We start from the raw sequence: 26,917 nt of genomic DNA, 5'->3' as shown, positions 1-26,917 counted from the left end.
GGAGTGCATCTGCCTGCTCTCTGATGAAATGGTGCCCATGTGTGCCCATATGGGGAGGATGGCGGATGCCATGGAGACCCTGGTACAGCAGAACTCGGAGATGTGTGCAGACCTGCACTCCATTGCGGAGCCATGGATGAGTCCCTGCATTGGCAACACGAGAGGGAAACGGGGCACCTCGATGTCCCTTCAGGTGCTCCTTCCCCTCAAGAAGTCAGGCCAGGACCATTGGGCACCCAAAGGGAGGAGGAGCGGCAGCTGGACACCCCTGGGTCATTTCCTCAGGAACCTCAGTGGCTGTCCTCTCCCTCCAACCCCCTTTGCCTGTGACTCCCTCAACCTCGTCCTCTGTAACCACAGAGGGAGCAGCTGTCCCACAGGAGGACAACCAGAGTTAGTCAGGGCCCCCAAGGCCCCAACTCTCCAGAGGACCCACACCAAAAGCATCAGAGGCAACAGGGTCAACCATTGCACAGGCTGTCTCCACCCCTGCTGCAGATGTCAGGGCAGCACCTAGAAGTCTAAGGCTGAGAAAAGTTAAGAATTTTTGATCACAAGCAGTTGCATGGGTGAACACATTTTCTTACATTATAATCTGAAAATATATTCACTTTAATGTGTAATGGTGTCTTTCAACTTCATTGACAGGCTCTGCGAGTCCTCTCCCACCACCCACCCCGATCACTAGCCGTTCAGCTGCACGCAGTCGGCCCACGAGTGATTCTGGAGGGAGAAGCGTGTGTGTGTGTGGCAGGGTCTTTTGGAACCTCATGCAAACACTCTCCCACGCACGCGGATCCTTCACGTATCAAACTCACCTCAATGTCCCGAGCATTTTCAATGCTGCCCGCTGGGGTTTGCTTTCAGTTGTCCATCTGAGCTGAACGGCATCTCCGCCCACCCACTGACCACACTCCCCTGCAGCACCCGTTCCCACTCAGCATGAGGGTCCATTCACTTTCAATTTTGGAAGGTTTGTCTTCAGCTCCCCTGTCCTTTCCCCTCCCCCAGTCACCCATTTCCTTTCCTCATCACAGTTTACCCCCTCCTGGCGTCACCTTCCACCCCCCCACCATCATCTACCAGCCACAAGCCTTTTCCTTCTGGGATATCCAGGTGAATGTGCACGTTCCCTACCTTCCCGAATTTCCCACCCCCATCCACATTCACCTCCCCGCCCTCCTCCTTCCCACCCCAGGGTCAGTGTCTGTCTCCGAGTCCCCACCAACCACCCTCGCTTTCCCTTCTAGCGATACTGTCACACCCTCACCCACCCAGCAGACCGGCTCACTCTGCCCTCTCTCATTCTCACCATTCCCTCCTACCACACCCACCCTCAGTTCACTCCCCAGGAGGCAGCCATCAACTTCACACATCCCTCCCTTGCATGTTCATCTGGACATCAACCCCCCCCCCCCCCCCCCCTCAACCTTTACTCCTTCCTCACCCCCGGGCTCCTTCCCCCCTCTGGGCTCCTTCCTCCCCCAGACTTTTCTCCCCTCCAGACTCTTTCCCCCACCCTTCCCGAACTCCTTCCCCCCTCTGAACTCCTTTAATAGCACCTTCCTCCCTCCTGATACCTACCTCCCCGTTGCCGTATTCTCCCTGTTACACCCTCATCCCTGGTACTCCCCTCCCCGACCCCAAAAATCCAACACCATCCATTTCACCTCTCCTAACCTTACCCCCCGCCCCCCCACCGATATCATCGTTCCCCCTCCCAACCTCATCCCCTGGTACACCTTCCTCTCCAGCCCCTCGCCGATCATCTGGAGCAGACCATGGCCAAGACTCTGATGTCCTGAAGCAGACCCTCACTGGTGACCTTCCACCTTCCGTGAGCTGCTTCGTGGTGGAGCCATGTCCATGAGAATCCATCCGGTATGTCATGGACGTTCCTCCAGGGTCCCGTTGCTATCATTCTCCAGAATCTCCTGCTCCTCGGATGTCCAAGATGTGAGCAAGGCCCTGGCGGTAAGTCTGGACTTCCGCATGTCACACTTGTCAAGACGTGTTCTGCACCGGTTTGTTTTCCTGCCTACACGGGCGGTAAGTTTCACAACTGCGTGAAACTGATTTTTGGCCTTGGCGCCATATTGTCCACTCAAACCGCCAAACACGCCCGACGGCAACAGACACAGAAAACTCCACCCAATAACTTACTTCAGAAAGTGAAAGGGGTATTTTCCGGACTCTCCCTGCATTGGGATCTTCCAATGCTGCTGAAGTCAGTGGAGGTTTGAATGGTTCACTGTGCCCATCACTGGGAACCCAGTGTGCCAGGGGCAGAATGTCCCAGCCTGCATCGTTTGCCTAAACAGGAATGACATTCCCTGACGTGCTGTTTTGGAGCTGACGATTTCTCTTTGTGCAGATGGGAAAGTATGTTTGCTGGAAGATTGATAAAAAGCGTTGTGTGTGTGGTTACTCTGTGCTGGGACTGGTTACGCCTGTGGGTTTGAATCCACCTTGGGGCAGATTTCACAAGGTGACCTCTTGTGCCTGTTCAAGAAGAACTTTGGCAAATTCAAACTTAGATCAGACCTCCCACCTCTGGTTGGTGTGAGAAATAACATTGTTCTCTTGATTCTTCATCCAAGGATTTTATAAACCATTTCATGTTGCAGAGAAGCTGCAGAAGGGAGCAGCTGTTTAAAAAGTAATGCTTGTAATCCACTGAAGTACAGATAGTGGATTGTATACAAGCAGGCTGTTCACATTGCAAAGACATGTTGTATTTTAAATCAGTGCATCTTGCTCTCAAAAATTGGCTCACACTCCAGCTACTCGAAAATAGAGGAGTTCAAGATAAAAGCCAGTCCAAACATTCCGTCACAATTCTGGTAACAACACTGAAGAAACAGTGATTAAAGCTCAGTCAGAGCATCGATGTCATGTTCGAGGTGTTGTCGATTCCTTTTTTCCTTCATTCACGGGATGTGGGCTTCGCTGGCTGGACCAGCATTTATTGCCCATCCCTAGTTGCCCTTGAGAAGGTGGTGATGAGCTGCCTTCTTGAACCGCTGCAGTCCATGTGGTGTAGGTACACCCACAGTGCTGTTATAGGGAGGGAGTTCCAGGATTTTGACCCAGCGACAGTGAAGGAACGGCGATATATTTCCAAGTCAGGATGGTGAATGACTTGGAGGGGAACTTCCAGGTGATGGTGTTCCCATCTATCTGCTGTCCTTGTCCTGCTAGATGGTAGTGGTCATGGGTTTGGAAGGTGCTGTTGAAGGAGCCTTGGTGAATTCCTGCAGTGCATCTTGTAGATGGTACACACTGCTGGCACAATGCTGCTCGCAGAGATTTCTACTTTACACATCCTTGCTTGGATTTAAGTGTTTGCTCATTGGTATTTGTACAAACAGTACACAGTAGAACGTGTACAAACAGAATGAAGGTCAAAGTCGAGGCACTTTAAAACCACTAACTACTGATCCAATCAGAACACAGGACAACAGCTGAGCTGAATTCAGGGTAATATTAAAGCTGGTTAAACAGAAGCAAAGATATCAATCCTTCAGCCTGTTTGCCTTGACCATGCAATTTCAAATCCATCAATTAAATGATGAAATGCAAAATACAGCAGATACTAGAAATCTGAAATAAAAACAGAAAATTCTGGAAAACCTCAGCAGGTCTGGCAGCATCTGTGGAGAGAGAAACAGTTAACAATTCAGACTGATGACCTTAAGTTCTGAAGAAAATTCATTAACCTGAAACATTAACTCTGTTTCTCTCCACAGATGCTGCCAGACCTGCTGAGGTTTTCCAGCACTTTCTGTTTTTATTCCATCGTTAAATATGTTTGCTTTTCATTCCAAGCATTGAAATATATTGTGCTTCTAAATTGAAACAACTCCAGAATATTCAGGGGAGAAGAATACTTCCTGAAGGATCGGTAATGTTTCATTTGTTCCTGGGTGTCTGATCTTGTCTCTGCAGCCACTGATCGCCACCTCAGCAATGGCGTAGCGGTATTGTCGCTGGACTAGTAATCCAGAGACCCAGGGTAATGATCTGGGGACCTGGGTTCGAATCTCACCACGGCAGGAATTTGAATTCAATAAAAACCTGGAATTAATGATGAAACCTTTGTCAGTTGTTGTTAAAACCCATCTAGGGTGACATTGGGGCGATCTGTCATCCTTACCTACATGTGACTCCAGACCCACGCCAACATGATTGACGCTGAAATGGCCTAGCAAGCCACAAATTGTATCAAACCGCTACAAAGCCACAATCCTTGTTAAAGCTTCCAACTCCATACCCTCTCCATCCGTAAGACCTCCTAATACAGGAACATTACCTGACTCAGCCCTGCCTCAACTTATCAGCTACATGAAACTCTCATTCATGCCTATGTTACCTTTTGATTCGACTGTCCTGGTTGGTCTCCCACATTCTTCCCTAAACCTTGTTACCCAAAACTCTGCTGCCCATGTCTAATCTTACAGGAGGCCTATCACCGCCTGTGCTCATTGACCTACACTGGCTCCTGGTCTAGCAATGTCAAGATTTCAAAATTCTCATCCTTGACTTTGAATCCCTTCATGGACTCCCGTCTCCCTAACTCTGTAACCTCCTCCAGCACCACAACCCTCCGAGATATCTGCACTCCTCCAGTTCTGCCCTATGGAGCATTGCCAATTATAATTGCAAATTCTAATACAAAGGCAGGGTTGCTGATAGGCGATCTGAAGATGGTTGTAATTCTGGTCAGTTTGAGACACAAAGCAAGTCTGGGATGGTGACTGTAGATGCTTGAATCCAAGAAATGCATGAGGAATGGTTAATCAGTGCTATTGGTGCGATTCTAATTATCACTACGCAATGAACACAAAAGAATTGTGTTTTTGAAATAACACATGAAACAGATACTTCCGAGGCTGAAAATGATGATGGCGACTGCCATGAAGGAATTGAGGTTGGTCACTAGGAGTTCGATTCCAGTGATGAGTATTTTGGTGGCTGATTCATTCAACTGGACAGTTTTGGAAAGCGGTTGCATTTCCGCAGTTTGTGGGGTGGATTCACTTAACTGCTACCCGGAGCCTCTCGATGAGGCAGATCAGCAGAAGGTTAAGGAGTGTGGAAGCTCCACCTGCTTCAGGTTTGGGGATGAGAACACCCTGATGTCTTCCAAAAGAATAATCCTCCCTTGCAGGATAGCTGGGATCAGTCTCTTTATCAGTACTGATGTGGTCTCTAGCGAGATACCTCTATTGTTGAGCAGATCTTTGATGAAAAAAGCACAGATAAAGCTGGACATGGAGAATGACAAAGCGATCATGTTCGGGAAAACTGTGGATCTACCTTTTACTCGGTCAGGCCATTACTGCCTGCCATTCAGGGAGCCAGATATTTCTTGTCAAAGAGTTCAAGTAGTCTTCTTAACTTCTGGAGATTGTTATGATCCCCAGCTGAGGTAATCCCTGGACAAGCCTGATCCCAGAGTAGAACCCAGCATGATAGATCCTAACTTTTATTTGTTTGTTTAGATAGTGAAGAGTAGCTACTGAACAAAGTCACAGGAGTCAGCTGATGAACTTTTAACAAAAAAAAACATTTATTCAACAAGAAAATAAAACATTTATTCAACAAGAAAAGATAAACTATATTATAATACTCCTGTGGAGAGAGAAAAACAAAGTTAATGTTTCGAGTCCGTCCCCTCTGAAGAAGGGTCATATGGACTCGAAATATTAACTTTGTTTTTCTCTCTCCACAGACGGTGTTAGACCTGCTGAGTTTTTCCAGCATTTTCTGTTTTTATTTCAGATTTCCAGCATCTGCAGTATTGTGCTTTTATATTACAATACTCCTTCACCCACAACTATACCTTTACAGATATACACAGGTTTGGCACCCTGTGGTCAGACATACCACACTCTGAAACCAAGTGACAGATGTCACCTCATTCAGATGCTATGGATCTTTCCTCAACTCCTCCCAGATGCTTGTTACACCATGAGCCAAATGGTTTCACTGCAATCCGTCTTTCACATGAGGATTTCCAATCTCCACTCTCCAAGACCTCACCTTGGAATCTTCTCCCAAACCGACACTTTCTCTCAGATGCCTTCTGCAAGTTCACCTCTGGGGTTTCAAACTCTCCTTCTGATGCTCCTCTCCCCTGAGTCACCACATGCATTCAAGCTGTCTTCCATGCACACTCTCACCGGCTCAGCCGTCAGCTGTATCACTGCTTCACAAGCCCATAGCAAAGAGTCACAGACCTTCAGTTGTCTCTTTGGACCTTCTTGCCTCTTGCAAGCTGGTCTCGCTTTAAATCTGTTTTCTGCAGCTTTTCTCTCCTTAAATCTGAAGCTTGAACCTTTCTGTCTGCCCCTCACTCTTAACTTCATTTAACAGGACATTTTCCAGGTTCCTGTCCGTCCTTTGACTAAATGATCTTCTTTGGACTTTCCCCTCTTCCACTCCCCTGGATTTTGGGGGTTTTCTTTCGCTTGGGACAGGCTATCTGTCCCCTTTGCCCCAGTCTCTCCTGGCAGCCACTCTCAAAACCTAACTGAACTCCACAGCTTCCAAATCAAAACTGCTGTTTCTCTTGTGTGTGTGTCTGTGGGAGGGACTTGCCTCTCTGGCCCCTGTTGCTAGGAACAGTCCAATTCTTCTACCCTTGTTTGTTTACCTTAACTTACAGTTATAAAAAACCTCAATAGAAATGCAGGCGCCTTTTTAAAGTGAAATTAAAACTCCCTTTGACTTTTCTTAACACACGGATATGTGAGCAATAACCTGCTCACTGATGCCCAATTTGGGTTCCACCAAGGCCACTCAGCTCATGACCTCATTACAGCCTTGGTTCAAACATGGACAAAAGAGCTGAACTCCAGAGGTGAGGTGAGAGTGACTGCCCTTGACATCAAGGCAGCATTTGACCAAATGTGGCATCAAGGAGCCCTAGCAAAACTGGAGTCAATGGGAATCGGGGGGGAAAACTCTCCGCTGGTTAGAGTCATACCCAGCACAAAGGAAGATGGTTGTGGTTGTTGGAGGTCAGTCATCTCAGCTCCAGGACATCACTGCAGGAGTTTCTCAGGGCAGTGTCTGAGGCCCAACCACCTTCAGCTGCTTCATCAATGACCTTTCTTCCATCATAAGGTCAGAAGTGGGGATGTTCGCTGATCATTGCACAATGTTCAGCACCATTCGCAGATCCTCAGATACTGAAGCAGTCCATGTCCAAATGCAGCAAGACCTGGACAATATCCAGGCTTGGGCTGAAAAGTGGCAAGTAACATTCACCAGGCAATGACCATCTCTAACAAGAGAGAATCCAACCATCGCCCCTTGATGTTCAATGGCATTACCATCACTGAATCCCTCACTATCAACTTCCTGGGGGTTACTATTGACCAGAAACTGAACAGGAGCAGCCATATAAATACTGTGGCTACAAGAGAAAGTCAGAGGCTAGGAAACGTGTGACGAGTAACTCACCTCCTGACTCCTCAAAGCCTGTCCACCATCTACAAGGCACAAGTCAGGAATGTGATGGCATACTCCCCACTTGCCTGGATGAGTGCAGCTCCCACAACACTCAAGAAGCTTGACACCATCTAGGACAAAGCAGTTCACTTGATTTGCACCACATCCACAATCATTCACTCCCTCCACCACCAACACACAGTAGCAGCAGTGTGTACCATCTACAAGATGCATTGCAGGAATTCACCAAGGCTCCTTAGACAGCACCTTCCAAACCCACAACCACTACCATGTAGAAGGACAAGAGCAGCAGATATATGGGAACACCACCACCTGGAAGTTCCCCTATAAGTCACTCATCATCCTGACTTGGAAATATATCACCGTTCCTTCAATGTCACTGGGTCAAAATCCTTGAACTCCCTCCCTAACAGCACTGTGGGTGTACCTACACCACATGGACTGCAGCGGCTCAAGAAGGCAGCTCACCACCACCTTCTCAAGGGCAACTAGGGATGGACAATAAATGCTGGCCCAGCCAGCGAAGCCCACATCCCATGAATGAATAAAAAAAATACAGAAATACAAATCAAACTTAACCTTTAAAGCTAAACTCATTCCTAACACCCACAAATACCAATGTAACTTACTTAAACTAAGAAGCAAAATACTGCGGATGCTCGAAATTTGAAACAAAAACAAAAATTGCTGGAAAAACTCAGCAGGTCTGACAGCATCTGTGGAGAGGAAGACAACGTTAACGTATCAAGTCCGTATGACTCTTCTTCAGAACTTAAACTATCTCTATTTCCTAACAAGATAAAAGTCTTGTGGACAAGAAGATGATTATTTGGAAGTTGCATAGACAAACTGCACACACAGCATCACAAAAATTGAAAGCTATCCTGTGGGATGCTGGAGTGGGTGATAACAAATACGACAACCTGATTGAGCAAGTCACAGCTCAATGTGACATTTGTGTTAAATATCGAAGGACACCGCCACACCCTGTTGTCAGTCTGCCCCGGCCAAGGAATTTAATGTTGTGGTGGTAATGGACAAAAAAGTATCAAGGGTCAGGGTATTTGTTTGCTACACTTGGTAGATATGACGACCAGATTTAGCCTTTCTATGGTAAAACATGGTAAGGACAAGCAGACCTTTGTTGACAAGATCATGGAGAAATGGGTGGGTACCAGATTAGGAACACCAAACAAAATTCTTGATGGATAATGGTGGGGAATTTGCGAATGGGGAATTTTGGGACATGTGTGAAAATTTGAATATCGTAGTTATGCACACTGCGGCCAAAGTCTCATTCAGTAATGGTTTGTGTGAGAGGAATCATGCAGTGGGAGATGACATGTTACATAAAATACTGGCCAATCACCTGGATTGCAAATTATAAGCAGCGCTGGCCAGGGTGGCGCACGCAAAGAACTCTTTGCAAATGGTTTGGGGGGGGGTGGTGGGTACAGTCTGTACCAGTTGGTGTACAGAAGGAATCCAAAGTTGCCTTTGGTGCTATCAGATGCTCCCCCTGCTCTAGAAGGGGTTTCCATTAGCTCCACTTTTTCTGCTCACCTGAATGCTTTGCATGCAGGCAGGAAAGCTTTCATTAAAGCTGAGGTCTTGAAGAAAATTCAACGAGCCCTACGGCACCGCATGAGGCCATCAGAAACACAGTTTAATCAAGGAGACATGGTATATTACAAGAGGGAAGGGCTGAAATAATGGAAAGGACCTGGTAAAGTTATAGGCAGTGACGAAAAACCGGTGATTGTACAACACGGGAAACAAACTGTTAGGGTACATTCTTCGAGAATTAACCAGGTATTTTGCTTCAGCCTTCACTTTAGAGGACAAATAGCTGTAAATCAGGAAATGGAAGGGAGGGAGGAACTCGGGAAAATTGCAATCACCAGGGAAGTGATATTGAGCAAATTGTTGGGGCTGCAGGACCCCAGGTCCAGATGGATTTTACCCTAAGGTCTTGAAAGAAGTGGCTAGTGAGATAGTTGATGCACTGGTTTTAATTTTCCAAAATTCCCTAGATTCAGAGAAGTGTCCATTCGGTTGGAAAATAGCAAATATAACTCCTTTATTCAAAAAGCTCATGGTGTAGAGGGTAACATATTGGCATGGGCAGAAGATTGGCTAGCGAACAGGAAGCAGAGAGTTGGCATAAATGGGTCTTTATCAGGTTGGCAGGATGTGACGAGTGGTGTGCCAGAGGGATCAGTGCTGGGGCCACAACCTTTTACAATTTAGATAAGTGACTTGGATGAAGGGACTGAAGGAATGATTGCTAAATTTGCTGACAACACAAAGGTAGGTAGGAAAGTAAATTGTGAAGAAGATGTAAGGAGGTTACAAAGTGACACAGATAGGTTAAATGAGTGGGCAAAGATCTGGCAAATGGAGTATAATGTGGGCAAATGTGAAATTGTTCATTTTGGCAGGAAGAATAAAAAAGAGGCTTATTTTCCAAATGGTGAGAGATTGCAGAGCTCTGAGATTCAGAAGGATCTGGGTGTCCTAGTGCATGAATCACTAAAGGTTAGTATGGAGGTACAGCAGGTAATTAGGAAAACTAATAGAATATTATCATTTATTGTGAGGGTAATTTATTATAAAAGTAGGGAGGTTATGCTTCAGTTGTACAGGGCATTGGTGAGACCACATCTGGAGTATTGTGTACAGTACTCTTCTCTTTATTTAAAGGAAGATGTGTTGGAAGCTGGAAGTTGGAAGTTCAGAGAGGGTTTACTAGACATACCAGGAATGGGCAGCTTGTCTTATGAGGAAAGGCTGGACAGGTTAGGCTTGTATCCACTGCAATTTAGAAAAGTAAAAGGTGACTTAATTGGTACCTTTAAGACCCTGAGGGGTCTTGACAGGGTGGCTGTGGAGAGAAAGACAGAGTTAACGTTTTGAGTCCATATGACTCTTCAGCTCTGCAGAAGAGTCATACGGACTCGAAACATTAACTCTGTCTTTCTCTCCACAGATGCTGTCAGACCTGTTGAGTTTTTCCAGCATTTTTTGTTTTTGTTTTTGTTTCAGATTTCCAGCATGCACAGTATTTTGCCTTTATATTATGGATGTGGAGAGGATGTTTCCTCTTGTGGGAGAATCTAGAACGAGGGGTCACTGTTTAAAAATAAAGGGTCACTTATTTAAGACGAATGAAGAAATATTATTTTTCTCTCAGAGGGTAGTGAGTCTTTGGAACTCTCTTCCTCAAAAGGTGGTGGAAGCAGAGTCTTTGAATATTTTTAAGGCAGAGCTAGATAGATTCCTGATTAACAAGGGGGTGAAAGGTTATCGAGGTTGGCAGGAATGTGGGGTTGAGGTTACATTCAGATCAGCCATGATCTTATTGAATGGCAGAGCATGCTTGAGGGGCCAAGTGGCCATTCATGCTCCTAATTCATATGAAGGCAGACCCAGCAATGTTCTATTGGTATCACAAGGAGAAACTAGCAGGCATCTTTATGATGCATGTTGATGATTTTCTGTGGGGAGGTTCTGTAGAATTTGAGCAATGAGTGGTTGAAAAAATTAAGAAGGAATTCAAGGTTGGAAGTCAGGCTTCAGGGGCCTTTAAATACATAGGCTTTGACATTAAGCAGAGCAAGTCAGGAGTGACACTGAATCAACAATTTTATTCAGAAAATGTCAATCACATCCCAATAAATCAGGCCAGATCCTCACAAAAAGAGGATCCTGCATCCAAGGAAGAAACAGACCAATTGAGAAGTTTGATTAGGCAGTTGAACTGGTTGTGCACTCAGACTAGGCCTGACGCTATTTATGATGTGTTGGAGCTGAGTACTATGATGAAATGCTGCAGTTGAGGAAGCTCTGAGAAATGAAACATTAAAGAAATTAAATTAAGAGAAATGTGCACTCTGGTTTCCAGCCTGGGGGGATTCAGAAGATATGAGGTTAGTCATTTTTAACGCTGCTTCACATGTCAATCTTCCAGATGGATATTCTAGCACAGCAGGGTTTATCATCATCTTGGTGGGAAAGAATGACAAATGTTGTCCATTAGCCTGGAAAGTGAAGAAAATAAAAAAGGATAGTGAAAAGCACCTTAGCTGCTGAAACACTGGCGTCATTAGAAGCTAATATGGGGGTGTACTTACCTAACATACTGATATAAATACTATACAAGGGCCAATCGGAGAAAACCTAGCCCATAGAATGCTATGTGGATAACCAGCCTCATAGGGAGAATGTTCATTCAACGAAAAGTGTCACTGAATAAAGGCTAAGAATAGACCTAGCCAGCACAGAAGAAATGGTCAAGAAGAGAGATCGCTTAAGATTTGATATGTTGATGCAAGTCACAAACTAATGGACTGTTTTACAAAAGGATTGCCTGCCCTAAGAAATTACAGATGTAGTGGAGATGGGGGGCCTTATGATATAATGACAACATGAAAAACCAATATTTCTTTTGCTTTGTAATGATCTATATCTTAATGGTAAAGAAATAAAAGAAAAAAATATTTTTTTGTTTAAAGAAGAGGAAAATGTAGGATTTATTAATAATTATAATGCGAAACATTGAAGCTGGAAAATACTTGATTCTGTTTCCTTTTGTTGTTTTTTATTCTTTCATGGGATGTGGGTGTTGCTGGCTAGGCCAGCGTTTGTTGCCCTTGTTCAGAGGGCATTTAAGAGTCAGCCACATTGCTGTGGATTTGGAGTCACATGTAGGCCAGACCAGGTAAGGATGGCAGATTTCCTCCCCTAAAGGACATTAGTGAACCAGATGGGTTTTTACAACAATTGACATCAGACTTTTAATTCCAGATTTTTATTGAATTCAAATTTCACCATCTGCCGTGGTGGGATTCGAACCCAGGTCCCCAGAGCATTACCCTGGGTCTCTGGAATACTAGTCCAGCGACAATACCACTATGCCACCGCCTCCCCCACATTTGAACATTTTTTCTTGAATTTTCAAAACTTTTAATTTTAAAAGAAAAGAGGGGAATCTGTCAATGTCTTATTGATCACATTGTTAAGGTCCAATGGCAATCAGGTTATTAACTGGCAATTACACTGTTAAACAGGTGATGGATATTGGTCCACCTATAAAATGAGGACAACCTCTGTGCCTTAGGGCACCGCAGGGACTGGGGTGCATTATTGACCTCTTCAATCACATTTTAATTTGATTTTTATAAGTTTCCTTTAAGATTTTGGTCTTTTTGCAGTATCCCTTTAAGGGACCGCTTTTTACTTTGTCCCTGATTTATTAATTTAGCTTAATTGGCTTAATCAAAAAAGTATAAATGGGGACGAGGTGTGATCAGTGATCAGTGGGCACCACAGCGGCTTGGGGCATCATTGACCCTCACAACAACATTATGATTTGACCTGTTAAGTTTCCTTTAAGATTTATGCTTTTTGTTAACAGTGTCCCTTTCAGGAACTGCTCCCCTAAATTGCCTTATTGGATTTGTTCATTTGTTATTTATCTGCTTTTTTTGTTTATTGGTTATACTCAAAAGAGTATAAATGGGGACAGCTGGAACACTGAGGTGAGGAGGAACTGGGAGAGTTTGGGACTTTGTCTTGGAAATAAAGCTGTTTAAAGCACAGGCTAGCTTCAGATTCATTCTTCCTCAACATTCAATTATTGGAATTGACACCTGTTGGGTTTAGGTGTCTTTGGGGAATGTATATTTGTTGTAGGCCATGTAATACTTCTTTAAATACTAGGCATTGCCTGTCTACTGTCAAAATTTTAATTTATCTTCCCAATCCACCATTGCCAACTTGCCTCTCATACCTTCATAGTTTCCTTTATTTAAATTTAAGGCCCTGGTTTCAGAATGAGCTATATGACTATATGTGTCAGTCAGCCTCTTGGTTTGTCCATCTCTCTGGGAAATTAGGTTAGCACATGATCATTCACTTGCTGACAGGGTCTCACCATGGGCTCCTCAGCTGCTGTCAGAGCAGGGTCCTACAGCATCATTAAGCAGTTTGCATTCGGACAGGCTGACTAGGGTCAGCTTGGTAATGATTATGGATAATTTGTCTCCACCAAATAGTAATAGCATCAGTTGGCTGACTGGCCCTGCTGTTGGTCAGCCCACTGTCTCTCTGCTGACTGGCTTTGGGATTATTATGAAACAGCTGAGTAACTGGGCATGTGTTCAATGGAGTTTATCACGCATCATTGAACACAGGGTGTCAGCCTAATCTTCTCACAGGGTCAACGCTGTCACTAAAAGCTTGTCTCTAAACTTCAAACAAAGGCTTGGAAAGCAGGAGAGGCCGTTGTTGAGCGCGTAGATGTGTTGTGGTATGTAATTCTCTGGGGTGTATACCATGTATCTCAGATAACAAGAACGAAATCGAGGGGATTGGAAATACAAAGGGATCTGCTTTCTCTCTCTCTCTCTCTCTCTCTCAATCTGGCTCTCTCTCTCCCGCTCTCTCTCTCCTGCTCCCTCTCTCTCTCACTCTCTCTCTCTCTCCTGCTCCCTCTCTCTCTCTCTCTCTCTCTCGCCCACACACTCTCTCGCGTGCTTTCTTGCATGCTTTTGTGCTCTCTCCCGTGCTCGCTCACTCTCGCCTGCTCTTGTGCTGTCCCACGCACCCTCTCTCTCTCACTCTCTGCGTGGGCCATGTTTATTGGAATAGGGTATTCCCTAGAAAGGGAGCATCAGTCCTCCAGCTGTTTAATTCACTTCTGGGACTCTACACCTGGAGCTGAGGGAATCTATTTCCATTTGGGAAGAAGATATGTGTGTGTGGCAGCGATTGTTAGTTTGACTGATCTCTTTTCATGTATAATTAACGCTAGAAGATGGTTCCAGCTCAAGAACTATTGGCTGTTGAGGAACTGCCCTGTAGTAGAGAGAGAGGTAGGGGAAGAGGGAGGGGGGGCGGGGGGGATGAGGAGGAGGGGGGTTGGAGGAGGTGGAGGGAGGGGGGAGAGCGAGGGGGAGACAAGGAGAGAGAGAGACGAAGGGAGGGAGGCAGGGGGAGACAAGGAGAGAGAGGAAGAGAGGGGGGACGGAGAGAGAGAGAGGGGGAGGGAAGAAGGGTGAGAGAGAAAGACAGAGAGGGAGATGGGACAGGGAGACAGAAAGAGAGGGTCAACCGACCAGGAAATAAATCATTTCTTTGAATGGAGAGGGAAGTGAAATAGGAGAGGGTAGGGGTCACAGTGGTGGAAAGGGAGGGACAAAAGGGCAATGTGTCACTGGTGTGTTTAATTCCATCTGTTAATGAAAGTTCCAACTGGACAAAGAGGGGATGTGAAGAGCCTCTGATATGTTGGCAGTGAGTGTCTTATACTACAGAACATGTCACTCCAAAGAGCCACACAAACCAGTCCTCTCAGTTTTTATAAACAGTGTGTGTCTATCAGTGAATCCCATAACCCACATTGCAATTACCCTCCCACCTTCCAACATTCTGCAATTCTCCACACCCAGCGAGGGGTTAAGAGAGGGACGGAGTTATGCAGATTTCCACACCAGCATTGTTTAGTATCAGTGTGTGTGTTGCCTTTACAGCTTCTCTACATCTACCTCATCAAACCCTTTCATAATCTCAAGATCCTCTATCAGGTCATGCTCAGCCTTCTCTTTTCTAGAGAAAAGAGCCTTATCCTATTCAATCCTTCCTATTAGCTATAATCTCACATTTCTGGTATCATTTTGGTGCACCTTCTCCAATGCCTCTATCATACGTAGACCAGGACTGTTCACAATACTTCAAGTGTGGTCTAACCAAGGTTCTACATAAATGCAACATAATTTTTCTACTTTTCAATTCTATATCTCTCATAATGAACCCCAGTGCTTTGTTTGCTTTTCAAAAAATAGCCTTAACTTATGTCACTACCTTAGTGATTTGTGTATATATCTGTATGAGTCAGTTTCTCTATCACATTTAGTTAACTTATTCCAAGCAATATGAGGTTTTCTCATTCTTCCAACCAAAAAGTACACCCCACGTTTATCTATATTGAAGATCATTTGCTAATTGTATTCTGCAGGTTTATGTATGCCTTGTTGTATTTTGTCACATCTTCCTCTGGGTTAACTACAGACCCCAACTTGGTGTCATCCACAAATTTCAAAAATGTACTTCCGATTCCAGGGTCCAAAGCATTTATATGTAAATCGTAAACAACAGAGGTTCCAGCACCAAATCTTGTGGAACACCACTTTCCATCTTTTGCCAATCCAAGTAACTCCCTTTAACTCCTACTCTGTTTTCTGACTTGTAGCCAGTTTGCTATCTATTCTGCTACTCATCCCCTGACTCCGCATATTATGACCATAGTCATCAGTCTACCATGAAAGAGCCTTTTGAATATCCAAATATAATACGCCTAATGTATTACCCATATTTACCCTGAAACTTCTTCAAAGAATTTTATGAGATTACTCAAACATAGGGCAGGATTTTTAGGTCAGTGTGCGGGCGCGATTGACGGGCCCGGGAGTGTTCGGGGAACGGACTGCCAACCGCGATAGGCCCCCGATCATGATTTCACGCTAGCTGGCCAATTAACGGCGCGGTGAAATACTCAGCACTGCCAGTGTGAGGGTGGGAGGAGGCGGGTGCTGGTGTAAGCGTGGGCACGAGGGAGCACAGAATGAAAGTGCCCTGTAGGCAGAGAGTCGCTTCAGGGAGCTGAAGAATTTAAAATCAATAAATAAAGATTTTAAAATCCGGGAAAAAATGTCCATGCATCAGAATCAGTCATCTGAACATGTACATGATGAAAACTCTATCCATTCATTTTCATTTATTTTTTATTTAATAACTGAAACCTCATCCCGCGCTAGGATGAGGTTTAATCAAAAATGCAAAGTCCGTCTGGTAGACCTGACCGTTCGCCAACCGTAAGGTTGGACGGACCACAAAAAATCGGGGACAATTGGAACCTTAACAACTTTAATTGTCAGCGGCCACGCTTCCGACACTTGCACGTGCCTGCCGACCGAAATATCGCTCGAGTGCAGGATTCTGTTGGGACGCTCGCCTGATGTCATCAGGCGCTATTTTACATTCAAGCGGGTCGGGTGCCCGCCCACCCGCACACCGACCTAACAATTCTGCCCACTAACTTCCAATTTAGAACCTGTGCTGCCTATTATATCTTCCGTTTCTAGATCTTTTTCTATTTCATCTTTGAGTAAGGATTCCATTATCTCTCCTATCACTATTGTTAGTCTAATTGGTCCAAAATTCCCTGGACTTGTTCAATCTTCCCTTTTAAGTATCAGAGTCACGTTAACATGGTGCAATAAAACAGATTTCTAGCAAATTCCGTTCCTGAGAGAAGCCAGTTCTGCTTTGGAAATGAGCCATTCTGCATGCTCCTGTGTCTCCACTCAGCTGTTTGATGCCTCACAACTTTATATCATGTGAGCAAGTCCCAAGACTGTTCCTGAAGAAGAATCTGCCTCTGCCCCCCTCTTCACAGTTTCTCTTCACTGGTTGCAGCTTACATACCCTGTTAGTCATTTTGTGAACGAGTTATAGTCAGGTCAGGAAATATCTCCTTTAGTCGTTTGGTAGTTCAGAACTTGGGTTTTGCTGAGAAAAGTGACATGCTGTCGGAGCTTTTCATTTTGTACTCATCAGGATAGATTTGCAAGAATACAACTTTTAAACAATTTTTATACTGCATGAGAAGACAGTGCTGATTGGTTGGCAAGTGGACTCTGATTAGTAAAGGCATTGACGTGGAGAATCCACCAAGGAACTATTAACTACCAAGCTTTTGTTCAAATTCAGACCAGGCAGGTTGACTCTGGTTGGTCAAGGTATTACCATGGGGAATGAACCAGGGAATGGCTGTCTCAAGCTTTTGTTTAATTGAAAAAAGGTGAAATGTGTGGATGGGCTCCTTCTGTCAGCAAAAGACAGGGTCCTGTGTGTGAATATCTAATTTCTAGCACATGTAAGCGAGCCACACTGTGAACCCGGCTGATAATCTTCAATTGGTTGTCTATAGAGTCTATAAAGGGCATGGAGGGTATGAGGGACCTTGGGGGTGGGTGGGGGCATGAGGCGGTATGGGTTGGTATGGATGGGACATGAGTCTGTGAGGGTGAGGAGATGAGAGGAGTGAGGGTTGGAGAAATGTATTTTATTGATTTGTTTTTAGAAGCTGGGACAAGATCCTAGAGCACTGAGGTGGGCCTTTCACCCAGCCTGCCTCCCGCACCCTGCTAGCCCCTGTTATGGCCACCTCCAAACTCCTTCCGGCAGCATTGAGCGTGACCCCAGTTAGCACCTGTAATTAATCCCTGCTCCAACCTCCTTGTTCATTTTGCTGAAATCTGGGGATGTTACTCACTGAAAATTCTGATAATTTATTAATTCCCTACAGGTCTCCTTCAACATGGTCGCGGCTGGGCTGCCATTGCCAAGATGGTGAGTTCCAAGACTGAGGCTCAGTGTAAAAATTTCTACTTTAACTACAAAAGACGCCACAATCTGGATGTCCTCCTTCAGCAGCACAGACTGAGAATGGTAAGGAATAAAAGCAGCCAATAATCTGAACTGTATGTACCCAGGTGCTCAAGTCCCTTTCTGCTTTCAATCCTAGAAAATCAAATCTTCTAAAAGGCAGGATTGATGAAGGATTAGCAGAAGTCCAGTTCTGTACTGTATATTGTGAATTGGATCTAACTCATGGGTCAGATCCAAATTGATCTCAGCTACAGTTTGTGATCACTCTCACCAGATGGCTTCACACCAGCTCTGGTTTAACTCCACACAAAGTCCAGCTGACCTTGAGAAAATTCTTCAATTGCATTCTTAAACTGTGCAATGTTGACCAAAATGTTAACCGTCTTGTTAGTTTGCTGTTGGTGTTGAAATGTAAGCAGCCTTTGACCAGTAGTCAGCTGTTTATTTGGCCAGGGAGCAATTACAGTATAGCTTTGGTTGTTCTCATGCTAAGCAGGTGCTAGGACATAAAATCTCATGTTCTGATTAAAATAAGAAATCCTCTGTAGAATCGTTGATGACAGAAGCTGAAACTCAGTGCTCGATCTGATTCTTAGGCGCCAGCTATCTGAGCACTACACATCACACAGGAACAGGAGGAGGCCATTCAGGCTGCACCTCCACTCTATTTACCTGTCCTTAATATCCAACAAAAACCTAATGATCTTCATTTTGAAATTTTCATTCATCTCCAGCCTCAGCAACTTTCTGACCGAGTGAGTTACAGATTTTGTCTAATCTTTGTTATGAAGAAATGCTTCCTGACATCAACCCTGTACAACCTGCCTCTAATTTTAAAGTTATGTCCCCTTGTTCTGCATTTCACACCCCACCAGATAAAAGTTTCCATCTACCCTATCTAATTCTTTAATCATTTTATTTTATTCTTTCAGGAACTGAGCTCATACAAACATACGAACTAGGAGCAAGAGTAGGCCACTTGGCCCCTCAAGCCTGCTCCGCCATTCAGTAAGATCATGGCTGATCTGATTGTAACCTCAACCCCACATTCCTGCCTACCCCCATAACCTTTCACCCCCTTAATCAATAATCTATCTCGTTCTGCCTTAAAAATATTCAAAGACTTTGCTTCCACCACCTTTTCAGGAAGAGAGTTCCAAAGACTCATGACCCTCTGAGAGAGAAAATTTCTCCTCATCTCTTCTTAAATGAGCGACCCCTTATTTTTAAACGGTGACCCCAGTTCTAGATTCTCCCACAAGAAGAAACGTCCTCTCCACGTCCATCCTGTCAAGACCCCTCAGGACCTTAAAGATTTCAAATAAGCTGCCTCTTACTCTTCTAATTTCGAGTGGATACAAGCCTAACCTGTGCATCACTAGCTATACCTATACTAGCGTGACCCTGAGCTTCCAGTTATTTTTTATTCATTCACAGGATGTGGGCTTCGCTGGCTGGGCCAGCATTTATTGCCCATCCCTATTTGCCCTTGAGAAGGTGGTGGTGAGCTGCCTTCTTGAACCACTGCAGTCCATGCACTGTAGGTACACCCACAGTGCTGTTAGGGAGGGATTTCCAGGATTTTGACCCAGTGACAGTGAAGGAACGGCAATATATTTCCAAGTCAGGACGGTAAGTGGCTTGGAGGAGAATTTCCAGGTGGTGGTGTTCCCATGTATCTGCTGCTCTTGTCCTTCTAGATGGTAGCAGTTGTGGGTTTGGAAGGTGCTGTCTAAGGAGTCTTAGTGAATTCCTGCAGTGCATCTTGCAGATGGTACACGCTGTTACTGCTGTGTGTTGGTGGTGGAGGGAGTGAATGTTTGTGGATGTGGTGCCAATCAAGCGGGGCTGCTTTGTCCTGGGTGGTGTTGAGTTTCTTGAGTGTTGTGGGAGCTGCACCCATCCAGGCAAGTGGGGAGTATTCCATCACACTTCTGACTTGTGCCTTGTAGATGGTGGACAGGCTTTGGGGGGTCAAGAGATGAGTTACTCGCCACAGGATTCCTAGCCTCTGACCTGCTCTTGTAGCCACAGTATTTATATGGCTAGTCCAGTTCAGTTTCTGGTCAATGGTAACCCCCCCAGGAAGTTGATAGTGGGGCATTCAGTGATGGTAATGCCATTGAACATCAAGGGAAAATGGTTGGACTCTCTCATGTTGGAAATGGTCCTTGCCTGGCACTTGTGTTGTGCAAATGTTACTTGCCACTTGTCAGTCCAAGCCTGGATATTGTCCAGGTCTTGCTGCATTTGGACATGGACTGCTTCAGTATCTGAGGATTTGCGAATGGTGCTGAACATTGTGCAATCATCAGCAAACATCCCCACTTCTGACCTTATGATGGAAGGAAGGTCATTGATGAAGCAGCTGAAGATGGTTGGGCTGAGGAATACACCCTGAGGAACTCCTGCAGTGATGTCCTGGAGCTGAGATGACTCTATTTAGTAATTCCATATTGTGTACGAACTGATCATTCAGGCAACAGCATAAAATGGAGCAATTCCACGTACTAATCTTATACACATGTCTACATTCAGCTTTGCAGGCAGCAGTGTCCCATTAAAGCAATGTACCCCCTGACAGTGTGAGCAATGCCAAGAAACATTGACACATGGACTGAGCCTAGTTTCATGTTCAGAGTAAGAATCTTATATACATTCCAGATATTACACAATGGGCACAGTAGAAACTGTTACAGAAAGTTACTGATGTTTAAAAAGTACAGAAGCAAAGTCTGGCGACAATGTTGTATTTCTCTGATGTACAACCAGAAATTTATAAACAATTAGAAGTAGGTTATATTTACCTGCATTTTAGCAAAGATTAATTCATTGGTGGTCTTAAAGGGACAGGCCTAAAGAGAAAGCATGCAGCAAATTCACACAACACCACGGGAATTTCTATTAATCCCTTGATTTCCCCTCTCCCACCCTGACACCCTCAGTCAGTTATTTTATCACCTGTTGGATTTCCCCCCAGGTTTAACCCCAATTCCAGCTGAATCCCAGGCCTCTGCTGTTTCGCTGAGAGGTGTCAAGTCTCCAAATCTCCTGCTCCTGTGCAGAGAAAGTTCTGATATTTGAGACTTCTGGGGTTAAACCTTTTTCTCTGCTGCTGTTTGCTGTTAAATTTGGAATTTCCCTCATGAATTTGTATTTTGTGTTGACAGGAAGCAGAAAAGGCTGAGAAGAAGAGGAGAAAGATCACAGCAGCGCAGGGGGAGCAAGTCTCAGCATCTTCTGCTGCTGAGGATGAGGATTTGGAAGCTTCTGGAGGGAGTGGGGATGAAGAAGAAATGACCGAAGATGCAGAGGGTTTGTCTCCATTGCTTGGCTATAGCCAATCGCTGCACAATATTTGATTCCCTGCATCTATCCTCACAGCTTGGAGGAAGCATAGTGATTTCTGTGCAAGTTCACAAGGTCAAAATTACCTTCTTAATCCCAGCAGAAATCCCCATCTCTTCCCCATTCCCTACAGGATAAATCAGACAGTTTGAACCTTTCCGCCTATGCAATGGGAAGTTGAGTCACACACTCCTGGCCTTGTCTCATTTTGATTCCGCCTACTCCACAACTAGTGGTTCCTTTTAAGATTACCCTCACAAGCTTCCCAGACTCAGTCTCTCAATTTTGGCTAATCCCCCACTTGCATCATATGCTAAAGTAAATCAATTAGCATATCCATCTGATCCTCACTGTCTCCCAATGTGTGTATCTCAACATCTCCTCCTACACTGGGAGCTCTTCCAAAGCCTCACTCCAGCTGACTTCTGTGACCTTCTGCAGCCCAATCACTCACTTCTAACCTTCCACTCTCCCTGCAAGTCTGTTCTGCCCCCTCTCCCCATCCCCAGCATTCCTGGCAGATCCTTCAATCTGGAATTGACATCCAGTAATCCCCAACCTCACCCTGGTGCTCTCAATTTGTAAAAAAAAGTCTCTTAACTCCCCTCTCCTGTTTGCTGTCTGAATTCATCGCTCAAAGGCTAAAGCATTTTGGCAAACTTTGCTATGTAAAAGCTGGTTATGATTATCACATGACACTGAGAGACTCGGAGTTGTGAAAGAACAGAGAGATTTCGGGATCCAAATACAGAAATCATTAAAACCCAATGAACAGGTAGGGAAACTGATTTAAAAATGCTACCGGAATGTTGGCCTTTATCTCTTGGGGGTACAAAGGAGTGGGCGTTTTCTTACAATGATAGAGAGCTCTGTACGTACCCCATCTGGAGTAACTGAGTTCAGTTGTGGGCACACCACACCTCAGGAAGGAGATATTGGCCTGAAGGGGGTACAGCACACACTCACCAGAGTGATCCCGGGGCTAAAAGGGTTAAATTCCGAGGACAGGTTGCACAGACTTGGTTTGTATTTTCTCCAGTAGAAGATTGAGGAGTGATCTAATTGAGGTGTTTTACAATGACGCAATTTGACTGAGTGGTAGAGAGAAATAATTTCCTCTGGTGGGAGAGTCCAGAACAAGGGAGCATGCGCTTACTGTTTGTGGGATCTTGCTGTGTGAAAATTGGCTCCCACGTTTCCTACATTATAGCAGCGCCTAGACTCAAATGTATTTTATTGGGTGCAAAGTGCCTTGGGATGTCCAAGTTGGTGAAAGGCACTATAGAAATGTAAGTTCTTTCCTTGGTGCAGTCTGACTGGACGTTCTCTTTGCTTTGAACAGCCGATAACAAGACTTCAGAAACAGAAAGTGTTCCCTCACCAATATCAGGGAATAAAAACAGAGGCTCAAGCATAGCTAATCCTGAAGAAACAGGAGGAAATGATTCCAAGGAAGATGAGAATGCTGACTGCAAACTGGAGCATTCCATGGAACAGGTCGATTCTGAGGGAAACCATGACAAGAAGCAGAATGAAGAAACTGAGGTTGGTAGCATCAAAATTGAGCAGCCACAGGACAGAACAAGTGATGATTGTCCATCTGTGGATGGGAAACTGGAAAGTGAAGAAAGAACAGGAATTTCAGATGAGGAAACCACACAGATCCCAAAAGCAGAATCGGACAAAGTGGCAGAGACAGAGACTAAAGGCAGGTTGAACAGTAACAATGATTCCAGTGCTACCTGCAGTGCTGATGAGGCAGAGGATCAAGACGCTTCTAATCCAAGTAGGTAAGAATCAGTCTGTAAACCGTTGCCTGAACACAAGTCTCAATAACGATGCACTGTCCATGGAAATCAGTGAGTCGACAGCAAACACAGGACATTTAATGAGACTGTGGCGGTACAGGCATTAGGCCCTGTGACAACAGTTCAGGTTTAGACCTTTTGGAAAGAGGTTTATATTAATCATTGATCACAGGTTGATAGTTTGTTGCTGTTACATTGGGATAGATTGTTATCATTTCTAGTTTGGAATGATCAGAGGGAGAGTGACAAAAGTCAACTGACCACAGTGCCATTTATTTCATTTAGGCGCCAGCCTGATTATTGGTATATGTGGGCAGCACTGCTGTCCCTGATTCAGGCAGAGCTTCAAGTCTTACTGCATAGGCTTCATCTTAGAATCCATGCTGAAATTCGCATTGCAGTACTGAGGGAGTACTGCACTGTCGGAGGGTCAGTGCTGAGGGAGCGCTGCACTGTCGAAGGGTCAGTACTGAGGGAGTGCTGCACTGTCAGAGGATCAGTACTGGGGGAGCGTTGCATTGTCAAAGGGTCAGTACTGAGGGAGCGCTGCACAGTCGGAGGATCATTACTGGGGGAGCGTTGCACTGTCAAAGGGTCAGTACTGAGGGAGCGCTGCACTGTCGGAGGGTCAGTACTGAGGGAGCGCTGCACTGTCAGAGGGTCAGTACTGAGGGAGCACTGCACTGTCGGAGGGTCAGTACTGAGGGAGCACTGCTGTGTCGGAGGGTCAGTGTTGAGGGAGTGCTGCACTGTCAGAGGGTCAGTGCTGAGGGAGAGCTGCACTGTCGGAGGGTCAGTACTGAGGGAGGGCTGCACTGTCAGAGGGTCAGGACTGAGGGAGCACTGCTCTGTTGGAGGGTCAGTACTGAGGGAGTGCTGCAATGTCGGAGGGTCAGTACTGAGGGAGCACTGCACTGTCGGAGGGTCAGTACTGAGGGAGCGCTGCACTGTCGGAGGGTCAGTACTGAGGGAGTGCTGCAATGCCGGAGGGTCAGTACTGAGGGAGCGCTGCACTGTCAGAGGGTCAGTGCTGAGGGAGTGCTGCAATGCCAGAGGGTCAGTACTGAGGGAGTGCCGCACTGATAAAGGGTCAGTACTGAGGGAGCGTTGCACTGTCGGAAGGGCCATTTTTCACATGAGATATTAAAGCCAAGCCCTGTCTGCCCTCTCAGGTGGCGTAAAATAACATGTAACCATTATTGGAAGAAGTTCAGGGGAGTTCTCCCCATTGTCCTGGCCAATAATTACTTTTTGATCACTATAACTGAAATAGATGATTATCTCATTCACATTCACTTTGAAAGTTGTTCATTGGCTGCACAGTCTTTTTGTACTGACACCCTGAGATCATGAACAGTGCTTTAGAATTGCAAGTCTTTCCATCTTTCGATTCGATCGGTTGTGTTAATGACGTTCTGCCCAGCTCGTAGTTTGGAAAGATGAAAATCTTTGCAATGTATCTGAAGGTGGCATTGAATAATCAGGGCAAATAGGTGTAGTTTGTGAGTGAGCTGGGATCAGTGACATTACTGATGCTGTGTCTGCCGTGTGTGTGTGTGTGAGTGAGCTGGGATCAGTGATATTACTGGTGCTGTGTTTGCTGTGTGTGTGAGTGAGCTGGGATCAGTGATATTACTGGTGCTGTGTTTGCTGTGTGTGTGAGTGAGCTGGGATCGGTGATATTACTGGTGCTGTGTCTGTGTGTGTGTGTGTGTGTGTGTGAGTGAGCTGGGATCAGTGATATTACTGGTGCTGTGTCTGTGAGTGAGTGAGTGAGCTGGGATCAGTGATATTACTGGTGCTGTGTGTGTGTGAGTGAGCTGGGATCAGTGATATTACTGGTGCTGTGTGTGTGTGTGAGTGAGCTGGGATCAGTGACATTACTGGTGCTGTGTTTGCTGTGTGTGTGAGTGAGCTGGGATCAGTGATATTACTGGTGCTGTGTGTGTGTGTGTGTGTGTGTGTGAGTGAGCTGGGATCAGTGATATTACTGGTGCTGTGTTTGCCGTGTGTGTGTGAGTGAGCTGGGATCAGTGATATTACTGGTGCTGTGTGTGTGTGTGAGTGAGTGAGCTGGGATCAGTGATATTACTGGTGCTGTGTCTGCTGTGTGTGTGTGTGTGTGAGCTGGGATCAGTGATATTACTGGTGCTGTGTGTGTGTGAGTGAGCTGGGATCAGTGATATTACTGGTGCTGTGTCTGCTGTGTGTGTGGGTGTGAGCTGGGATCAGTGATATTACTGGTGCTGTGTGTGTGTGAGTGAGCTGGGATCAGTGATATTACTGGTGCTGTGTGTGTGAGAGTGAGCTGGGATCAGTGATATTACTGGTGCTGTGTCTGCTGTGTGTGTGTGTGTGTGAGCTGGGATCAGTGATATTACTGGTGCTGTGTCTGTGTGTGTGTGTGTGAGTGAGCTGGGATCAGTGATATTACTGGTGCTGTGTTTGCTGTGTGTGTGTGAGTGAGCTGGGATCAGTGATATTACTGGTGCTGTGTCTGTGTGAGTGAGTGAGTGAGCTGGGATCAGTGATATTACTGGTGCTGTGTGTGTGTGTGAGTGAGCTGGGATCAGTGATATTACTGGTGCTGTGTTTGCTGTGTGTGTGAGTGAGTGAGCTGGGATCAGTGATATTACTGGTGCTGTGTTTGCTGTGTGTGTGTGTGAGAGCTGGGATCAGTGATATTACTGGTGCTGTGTTTGCTGTGTGTGTGTGTGAGTGAGCTGGGATCAGTGATATTACTGGTGCTGTGTTTGCTGTGTGTGTGTGTGTGAGCTGGGATCAGTGACATTACTGGTGCTGTGTTTGCTGTGTGTGTGTGTGTGAGCTGGGATCAGTGATATTACTGGTGCTGTGTCTGTGTGTGAGTGAGAGTGAGCTCGGATCAGTGATATTACTGGTGCTGTGTTTGCTGTGTGAGTGAGTGAGCTGGGATCAGTGATATTACTGGTGCTGTGTTTGCTGTGAGTGAATGAGCTGGGATCAGTGATATTACTGATGCTGTGTCTGTGTGTGAGTGAGAGTGAGCTCGGATCAGTGATATTACTGGTGCTGTGTTTGCTGTGTGAGTGAGTGAGCTGGGATCAGTGATATTACTGGTGCTGTGTTTGCTGTGTGTGTGTGAGTGAGTGAGCTGGGATCAGTGATATTACTGGTGCTGTGTTTGCTGTGTGTGTGAGTGAGTGAGCTGGGATCAGTGATATTACTGGTGCTGTGTCTGTTGTGTGTGTGAGTGAGCTGGGATCAGTGATATTACTGGTGCTGTGTTTGCTGTGTGTGTGAGTGAGCTGGGATCAGTGATATTACTGGTGCTGTGTGTGTGTGTGAGTGAGTGAGCTGGGATCAGTGATATTACTGGTGCTGTGTCTGCTGTGTGAGTGAGTGAGCTGGGATCAGTGACATTACTGGTGCTGTGTCTGCCGTGTGTGTGAGTGAGCTGGGATCAGTGATATTACTGGTGCTGTGTTTGCTGTGTGTGTGAGTGAGCTGGGATCAGTGATATTACTGGTGCTGTGTCTGCTGTGTGTGTGAGTGAGTGAGCTGGGATCAGTGATATTACTGGTGCTGTGTCTGTTGTGTGTGTGAGTGAGTGAGCTGGGATCAGTGATATTACTGGTGCTGTGTCTGTTGTGTGTGTGAGTGAGTGAGCTGGGATCAGTGATATTACTGGTGCTGTGTTTGCTGTGTGTGTGTGAGTGAGCTGGGATCAGTGATATTACTGGTGCTGTGTTTGCTGTGTGTGTGAGTGAGTGAGCTGGGATCAGTGATATTACTGGTGCTGTGTTTGCTGTGTGTGTGTGAGTGAGTGAGCTGGGATCAGTGATATTACT

General features: G+C 45.5%; 2 protein-coding genes across 2 annotated transcripts in view; both read left to right on the top strand.

The window, feature by feature from the left end:
- ncor2 (nuclear receptor corepressor 2) overlaps window positions 1-26,917 on the top strand; it is a 278,572-nt gene that overhangs the window by 150,678 nt on the left and 100,977 nt on the right. The window contains exons 18-20 of the mRNA XM_078554604.1: window positions 17,849-17,991; window positions 21,102-21,246; window positions 22,622-23,069. Coding sequence (XP_078410730.1) covers window positions 17,849-17,991; window positions 21,102-21,246; window positions 22,622-23,069 — 736 coding nt within the window. The remainder of the gene's footprint in view (window positions 1-17,848; window positions 17,992-21,101; window positions 21,247-22,621; window positions 23,070-26,917) is intronic.
- Window positions 19,869-26,917, top strand: part of eif2b1 (eukaryotic translation initiation factor 2B, subunit 1 alpha) — a 1,065,098-nt gene continuing 1,058,049 nt past the window's right edge. Inside the window, exon 1 of the mRNA XM_078554612.1 lies at window positions 19,869-19,904. Coding sequence (XP_078410738.1) covers window positions 19,884-19,904 — 21 coding nt within the window. The 5' untranslated portion in view covers window positions 19,869-19,883. The remainder of the gene's footprint in view (window positions 19,905-26,917) is intronic.

Source organism: Cetorhinus maximus, chromosome 12 (genome assembly GCF_964194155.1).
Source record: "Cetorhinus maximus chromosome 12, sCetMax3.hap1.1, whole genome shotgun sequence".
Classification (NCBI taxonomy): Eukaryota; Metazoa; Chordata; class Chondrichthyes; order Lamniformes; family Cetorhinidae; genus Cetorhinus; species Cetorhinus maximus.
Note: the sequence above shows the minus strand (reverse complement) of the source record. Positions and strands in the feature narration are given on the sequence as shown.